Source organism: Venturia canescens, chromosome 1, assembly GCF_019457755.1.
Source record: "Venturia canescens isolate UGA chromosome 1, ASM1945775v1, whole genome shotgun sequence".
Lineage (NCBI taxonomy): Eukaryota > Metazoa > Arthropoda > Insecta > Hymenoptera > Ichneumonidae > Venturia > Venturia canescens.
The window spans coordinates 5,712,150-5,720,654 of NC_057421.1; the positions used below are offsets into that span (position 1 = coordinate 5,712,150).

General features: G+C 37.7%; 1 protein-coding gene across 2 annotated transcripts; it reads left to right on the forward strand.

Moving 5' to 3' along the window:
- Window positions 1-47: 47 nt before the first annotated feature.
- On the forward strand, window positions 48-4,127 carry Acat1 (Acetyl-CoA acetyltransferase 1). Of its 2 annotated transcripts, none has more exons than XM_043410651.1 (8): window positions 48-459; window positions 998-1,144; window positions 1,521-1,635; window positions 1,900-2,384; window positions 2,743-2,928; window positions 3,029-3,186; window positions 3,321-3,437; window positions 3,799-4,127. In XM_043410651.1, exons 1-8 carry the CDS (start codon window positions 433-435, stop codon window positions 4,067-4,069), a joined length of 1,506 nt encoding a protein of 501 aa, XP_043266586.1. In that variant the 5' UTR covers window positions 48-432; the 3' UTR covers window positions 4,070-4,127. The 2 variants fall into 2 exon arrangements, with proteins under 2 accessions (XP_043266586.1, XP_043266663.1); XM_043410728.1 differs by lacking the exon at window positions 48-459 and adding an exon at window positions 690-719.
- Window positions 4,128-8,505: the final 4,378 nt, after the last annotated feature.

An 8,505-nucleotide genomic window follows, 5' to 3' on the forward strand; every position in this document is an offset into this window, starting at 1 on the left:
TGACAATACGATGACATGGTAAACAAGGTCGAGTCTGGTCGAGTCGATGAGATACAGACCGACGAGACGAGCCAACCTATCAATTATATACATATATGCATTACTTGTGAAATATTCCCCTACTGGGAGATAGCCAATAAAAGTGATAAGAATATATATAAGGAAATATAACTCTCGTCTTTTTACCATGCGGGTAATCGGCAGTTAAAAATAAGAAGAGTTAAATACTGGATATATGTGTAGACCACACGCCAACAAAACTAACCACAATTAAGAAAAAAAAGTAATGCTGTATGCTGTATCATCTGCGGCACAACTGGCTTGCTCGTCTAGTTCTCATTTTTTAAAAAAGTTGACATTTTTATGATATATTTTTATGAAGAAAGTATTTAAATAATATATTTTATAAGACGAACAATTTTACTAATTAAAATGCTTGCCACAAACGTCGCAAAGGTGGTGAGTAGTGATTATTGTATTGATTTATAATGCCGGTTGCGGCTTCGGTTAAAATTTTCGGACTGTATTCAGTCGTGCGGTTACTGTATTTTTACCATATGGCTATATTTCACGAGGATATAATAATGCAAGAATAGCCGCCCCGAACCTGAGAAATTAACACAATTTCTGGGCTGTTCTTTTATAAATCTCAATTATTCTATGAATGTTATTTATACTGATATATTGTTCGATTATCCCTGAAGATGTACCCCGCTATCGTAAATCACTATGATTATTTCATGGCGTGCATGTATCGGGGATTATTTATAAAAAACACAAAATAGATAGTATTTTTCCAGTATAGCAAAATAAAAATAAACAGAGCGGCTCAAAGTTCATAATGATACGTGTATATATTCTGATATAGTGCTAATTATGATGACCCATGTTTGAAAAATAGTTTTGTGATGAAAATAGATATTTGCAGTTTGATTATTTTGATTTTGGTAGCAACAGACTGGATCATTGAAATTTTCTATCTTCATTTATGCTCTAGGGTTGCCTAGGCAGGTATCGAGCCTACAGTACCGCAGTTAATTTGAAGGATGTCGTTATCGTCAGTGCAGCGAGGACACCCATGGGCTCATTTCTCGGTTCTTTATCTTCTCTTTCCGCAACAAAACTCGGTGCTGTTGCTATCCAGGTAATCTTATGCGATTTAATAGAAAACATAATTTTTTTTTATACCAAGAGGTGTTTTATTATTTATACTCCCTTCTTAACAAACTTACTTTTTATTTGATGCAAAAGATTAGTTTGAAAGCTATCAAAATAAAGTATTTTTTATTGAAACCCACGAAAAGCAGAAAAATATTCAGAGTCAATGTTACTTCCTTCAAGTCAGTTTTGAATAATTGTTCAATATGACTTCTGAAAAAATCTAATACTAATTTTTTCCCATCATCCGAAGAGTGTTCTCAATACTAGTCACAGTTTGTGAAATTCCCCCTGTTGACTGTTGACTTCCAATTTATCAGAGCATTATTTGAATCAGCTAACTTACATGAACCTCATTATAGGCTGCTATAGAACGAGCTGGAATCCCTAAAGAACAAATCCAGGAAGTTTACATGGGCAATGTATGTCAGGGCTACTTGGGACAAGCACCTGCAAGACAAGCAACTCTTTTCGCTGGTATTTTCAAATAAAATCTTTTATTTTACCAACATCCAACCTCGACAAGAAAAATAATTTGAGAATGCACGAAGAAATTAGATTTAAACAAAGAATAAATTGGAATCTAATATATATCCAAAATATTTTTTGCCAAAGTGAAACTTTGGAGATTAAGTGAAAAGTGGTATAGAGTATTTTGTTTTTATTCTGGACAATAAGACGTTTGTCACTCACACAAAAGTAATGTTGAAAAAACAAAGGAGAAAAATAAAATTTTTACAGGACTTCCGAAATCGACGATTTGTACAACAGTGAACAAAGTATGCGCCAGTGGGATGAAGAGTGTCATGTTAGCATCCCAAGCTATTCAATGTGGTAATCAAGATATTCTTATCGCTGGTGGAATGGAATCCATGTCAAACGTACCATTTTATCTCAAGAGAGGTGATACAACCTACGGTGGAATGAAACTCGAGGACGGTATTGTTTTTGATGGACTGACCGACGTTTACAACAAATGCCATATGGGAAATTGTGCGGAACATACTGCAAAAAAATTTGGTATTTCTCGCAAGGATCAAGATGATTTTGCTATTGGTAGTTACAAAAGGAGCGCGGCTGCATGGCAACAGAATTTATTCAAAGATGAGATTGTTCCGGTAAACGTAGCCCAGAAAAAAGGAAAACCCGATGTCGTTGTTGCCGAGGACGAGGAATATAAACGCGTCAATGTGGACAAGTTCCATACCCTTCGAACGGTTTTCCAAGTAAGGAACCGTGATCAATCTGCTGCGAGTTTTGACAAATTTCAAATACATTATTTAACTTTAATTTAATGACTTTAAATGGATAACTATTTTGAAACTTGATTGTACCGAAAGTGCTGTATGTAAAAACTTCCTTTTTCCGTTCCCCTGAGAAGAATCCATTTGCTCCGAATAATTTTGCAATCTGTACGAAAAAACAGCGGCCCTCCGTGAATCAAAATGAAAAGTCGTCTAGAAAATATGGTGCAGTAACGACGATTTTTTTTTCACCGTATTTCAATACGATTATTTATGAAAATTTGTTTTATTTACAATACAAACAAGCCCATAATTAAAATGCTTCTCAAAAATATATCAGGAAAACGGAACAGTTACAGCAGGAAATGCATCCACCTTGAATGACGGAGCTGCTGCTTTGCTTTTAACAAACTCCGAAGTAGCCCAAAAGCTCAATTTGAAACCTCTGGCCAGAGTCGTGGGATTTCAAGACGCAGCAACAGATCCTATAGATTTTCCAATTGCTCCTGCACTGGCTATACCCACGGTAATCGAACTTGACTCGAAAAGCTACAATGCCAGGACATCTGACAGGAAATCATATCGTTGAACGATTTTAATAAGTCAATATGTTTCTGTGGTTTCAGTTGCTGAAAAATGCGAACGTGAATAAGGACGACGTTGCTTTGTGGGAAATAAACGAAGCTTTCAGTGCAGTTGTTGTTGCCAATCAGAAACTCTTGGAAATAGACCCTTCAAAAATAAATGTTCACGGAGGTGCGGTTTCACTCGGACATCCAATTGGGTGAGCGAATACTTTGCTACACTTTTGTCTATTTAGCCAAAATTTTTATTAAGTGTTTTTCGTCTCCAACAAGGGTCTGCTCAATTATTCACTAAAATGGAAGTAACTGATGTTTTCTTACAAATAATCAACAGGATGTCCGGTGCTCGAATAATCGTTCATCTCGTCCATGCCTTGAAAGCTGGAGAAAAGGGGGTCGCTTCGATTTGTAATGGCGGTGGTGGAGCTTCTTCGATACTTATTGAAAAATTGTGAGTGACTGAGATCGAAAGGACCAAAACATACCTGAACTGAATCAAAACTGCAGGATCATTTTAAACTCAAATTGTGCAATATGTTATACACATCAAATATTTTTTTATTTACATTTGTACTCGTTATCGTTGAAACCGACACTATTTTTACCTATAAAATAATTGAACCTCTTCGTTCAATTTGAAAATGAAGATATTTTTAATTAATGAATAGAAATAAGCTACCGTGACGTAGATAACGTTTCAAATTAGCCTCTATGAAAAATAGAGAGGAACATATATGCTGACAAAATATGGTAAAGCAGCTCAATGAATATGTGATACAATTGGACAATTTGTGAAAATGTACATGTCGTAGATCACATCAAGCGTCATCACCACCGAGGATCACATTGTTCACCAAAAACCCATGTCCGCTGTGCGACGTTTTGAAAGACGAATTAGAAACACATTTTTCAAGTCGCTACCAACTCGAGCAGATCGACATTAGTGCCCAGGGCAATGAATCTTTCTATAAATTATACAGATACGATATACCCGTTCTATTTTTAGAGGGACAATATTTATGCAAGCATCGACTCGACACCCAACTTTTAGAAAAAAGACTCAAAGAATTGTCAGAAAAATAATCCTTGCATTCCGAATAATCCGCCGTTTATCGTTGTATAATAAAAACTTTGGATTATACATTGTGTATTTTCATTGAATGTGGTTCTATTTTTTACTAGATTATTTCTCTTTTTGTAAATAAGTAGCACAAGTCAAATATTCTTGAACTATATTCTATACTGAACCTCTAATCAAAAAGAAATTCATTTACAAACATGTGATGAAATATCAATTTGACAAAAAAGTATTTTTCTATCGTTACAAAATTGCGTCGATAATTATTAACTGTATTTTAATTTTGTAAAACCGCGTTCTGTATTGAACCAATAAATTGGAGGTATATAATTCAGCGTCGATATATAGAGGGGGTGCGAGTGTCGATGATGTGTAGAAATAATTGGTTTTAACCACGGTCTTGTATACAGGTCTTGCAACGAAGCCCAATTTCAATGGTGAGCGATTGTCACGTTAATGTCATAAGTTTTCTTTCGCGTCAACGCCGCTATATGTCGTTGCTATCGATGAGTGTGGTGCGCAGTGTACATCGCGCATGCCAGTGCTCCACAAGGTTTCCACAAGCGTCTAGCAACTGTCGCGTACATTGCCGTTTTGGTTTTATTTAATCATTTTAATGTCGTTTTGTTGAGTAATAGGAATGAGTAAAAAAAATGTGCTATTTGATATTTTTGGAAAATTAATGTTGATGAAATTTTATTTATGCAACTATTAAATATTCTTACTGCTTCCTTCGTTTATTTTAACATTGATTATCTGAAAACCCTATGAATCCAAATCTAGTTTCCTTTCCTTGATTGTGAGTACTGAAAAAAATGTAGAAATCAAGATACTTTTGTTCTATTCCGAGAGAAAAGTCAAATATTATTTACTAAGCTTTTCTTGAGTTTAAATCATTGCAAAAAAAAATTACACGTACTGAGGATCGAACTCAAGACCTTCGAATAATAGAAAAGCTTTATACCAACCTAACCACAATATCTTTACAAAGTACAAGTAGTCTTTTAATATTTAAGTAATTTTGCCACGCTTGAGGTCAAAGATTAGACTTGCCGGTTTGTTCGGCTAGTCTATTATCTCATTTGTTTTATGATAATTACCTACATTCTTAAACATAAAAGACAAATCATAAATTTCCATTATAAAAAACTTGTGTCCTACTTGTATATAATAAACACAAGTCCACGTGTGAATAAAACAATACGAGCTAGGCGCATGCGTTACATAAGCACACTCCTCGATCGTCATGCCTCTCGCGGCCGTAAATTGAAAAGGAGAAGCGCAACCATTAAGCTGACATCCCCCACTACCGTTGTTGCAAGACCTGTATACAAGACCGTGGTTTTAACAAAGTAGAGGAGGAGAGTAGGACAGAATTATTGGTTTAATAATTATTTATTTATTTTCCTTATGGAGTGCTTTTTGCAAACAGTGAACTCCACTAATAGCCCAGTCGGGTTAGCATTTAACCCTGCAAAAATTCCCGAACACATTTTTATTGTTGGAATCTTTGGGGGGGGGGGTCAGTGGGAGTCTAAATTCAAAATGGCGACCAAATTCCAACGGTGCGTCAGCCGCCATTTTGAATTTAAGCCAAAACGGTTTTTGCTTAATAACGTCGCCATTTTCAACTTTTCGACAAAAGTTTAAATGGCAAAGTTGTTGCAAATTGAATTATCTACAATTTATTTGTTGCAAATTTTTTTGTATAGACGATATTTTTAAAGTTAAGCGACAAAATAGTGAAAAACTATTAACATCGAGTTATCTCGTTAAATATTAACTTTTGGATAAAAATGTCCTACAACAAAGTTGTAGAGAATTGAATTTCCAAGAAATTTGGTCCTTACAACTTTTTCCGTGAAATCGATATTTAAGGTGCTACGCTTGCGCTAAAGGCAAAGAAACCCGTAAAAATGTTATTTCGCGAACTCGTTTCCGCACCACCTCAGGGGTAGAGTACCGGGCGCGTTTTTTTTTACGTGGTATCCCCAGTAGGCCTAATCCACGTTTCTCCGCTTGCAAGTGCGTAGCGATTTGTACCGTATTGTTCCTTACAAGCGTTTTAAGCTGGACATGCGATTTTTCTTGCAAGCGTAAACGATCCAGGCTATGTTTTTTTTCTTTTTTTTCTCTTATAAGGCAGACGGCTCGCTCGATCTTTTTTTTGTCCATCTTCGTTGTCGGAACTACTTGAATCTTTTTTTTTTTTTGATGATGGTCCTGCCACATCGACATCGTCAGCTTGCTCTTCGCAGCTATCCTCCCATTGAATTTTGCTGTCATCAATTGGCGATAAATCATCGTTCTCGATAGGAAGATCATCTTCGTTTTCTTCAAGTAGCTCCTGAAGCTCGACAACATTATCGCATGTTTCACCACTGCAGTTTTGGCAAATAACAGAACATTTGAGGCCTGCTTTACGGCACCCGCACATTTTACCGCAATTTGTCTTGCATTTGCAAGAAATCGTTTTCAGCAATGATTCTGGTGCGGGTTCTGCAGTGGTGGTTATCGGTTCCAACCCGATAGAAGTTTGCTTCCAACCCCACTCTGAAGCATCCATTTCGTATTGCAGCCACATTTGCACTTGTAAATACGTCCTATAGATATGCTGTGCCAACGCTGTTGAGGTGGGTGGAAGAGCAGCTAAATTGAATTTACTTTTGTTGACCGATTTTGCAAAGCACTTAAAACGTAGTGTGTCGAGCGATTTTACGTCTCGGCTGCCTCCGAACAAGGCGATTACAAGACTTTCACCGGCTGATTCTAGGACCTTTTTGTTGACGCTGTTATTTTGAAATAAGCTGAGACCCGCTCCCAAGTCTTGATTCTTCTGGAGAGTGTTGAAGAATTTAACTTTGCCGACATTGAAAAATGACGATGTCGTGTCGCATCCACTAAAAGCGTGCAAAAACAATATATGTCGAGCAACAGCTTCTTCATACTTAAAACTCGCCGGGGAAAAAAGTTGTTCCGGAGTGCGACCTCTGCTCGGTTTCTTAAAAAAAATATTTTTTGAGTGACGGGCCAACCCAGTTAATAGTACGAGAAGATCGATGTCCTCGCCAATGATGGTAACTTCGTCGTAATTAGCGGCTTCTTCAATGGCAATGCCAACAATGAAAGAATCTGCGTCCGTTGGTGCCTGCTGAACGATAACATCGGCATCTCGCAAAGTTTTTTTTAAAAGTTCAATAAGCCTAGCCTTATTTTTGGAATTCCCCAAAAATTTCTCTTGTGTTGTCGAAGGGGCAGACATTGCGTTGACAACGATGTCTGGCGAATGATTTTTGGCGGCCCGTCTTCGCTGCTCCCAACCTTTCAAAACGGCTATTTCTCGATCTTCAGGGTAACCGTCGAACACTACAATTACCTCTTTTTCATAGTGTCGTTTTACGTACGAAACGTAGTTTTGACATATCGTTTCGAACGTCGCATTTGTACGAGGCCATACAACTTTGTGCAATAAAAATCCTCCATCAACAACATCGAGGTGTCTTTTTCCAAATCGTTTCGAACGTTGCAGAGGCTCGAAGCAACTGTAAAGTGAAGACTTTGTACCCTTACGCATTCCTTCCTCGTTGAACAGAGATAGAGGATATGGTGAAAGTTCGTAGGCAAAACAATCTTGGAGATCCTCGGTCGATTTATTCGCAATGCTCATTCGTTGAAAAAGTACGAGTGGATTAATAGAGACAGGTGTGTTGTCAACGATTATGCTGCTAAAAACAGTCGACAAAGGTGCAACTTTATCCTTTCGTTTAAATTTAACAGCATCGTAACTTGTACCAATGATGTTGTTCAACGCTGTTGTTCCACATTCCAGCGCCAAATGGCAATTAATGCTTTCAGTCCCGATTATTCCCGTGCTGATAGACATCAACGCAGAGTCCACAGGGAAAGGATCGTGCGCATCAAACCATTGGTCTAACTTCTCCACGTCTGAATTGTCTCTACAGACTCGTGTCGGCCTGAAACCAACGTGTTGTTCGGTTGTTCCGCTGTGGATATCGCAAAAGTCCTCGATCTGTTCACAAATGTTTTGCATATGGACGGAACTCATGGTCCATCGAGCAGCCACGTTGTCATTGGCTCCCCGTTTGAAGATTCCTCCGCTAATTTTTGATTCTCGATTCAATGTTTGCTCAATGGTCTGATCGGACATAATGCCGGACCAGAATTTGTTGGTGCGTCTTATGGTGAAATAACCCTCATCTGTGAATTTTTTGAATTCGTTTGCCGGCATTTTCTCACGCAAACATGTCATGTCTTGAAGATATAAATGAGCGCTCTTCGCGTATAAAAAATGTCCGCTGGCATGGAAATAGGGCAGCATTTTTTGAACTGTGTCAAGATGGAGTTCTCAATTACCCGAACGCTCTGCCTCGATGAAATGCTTGACCAGCGTGGCCATTCTAAAGTATTGCGCCCATAACTT

Bases quoted from the DNA above. Each gene is read 5' to 3' on its own strand.
- Acat1 (XM_043410651.1), top strand. From the start codon at position 433: ATGCTTGCCACAAACGTCGCAAAGGTG. The intron at 2,929-3,028 runs GTAATCGAACTT...CTGTGGTTTCAG, and splicing joins CTGCACTGGCTATACCCACG to TTGCTGAAAAATGCGAACGT. The intron at 3,187-3,320 runs GTGAGCGAATAC...AATAATCAACAG, and splicing joins TCACTCGGACATCCAATTGG to GATGTCCGGTGCTCGAATAA.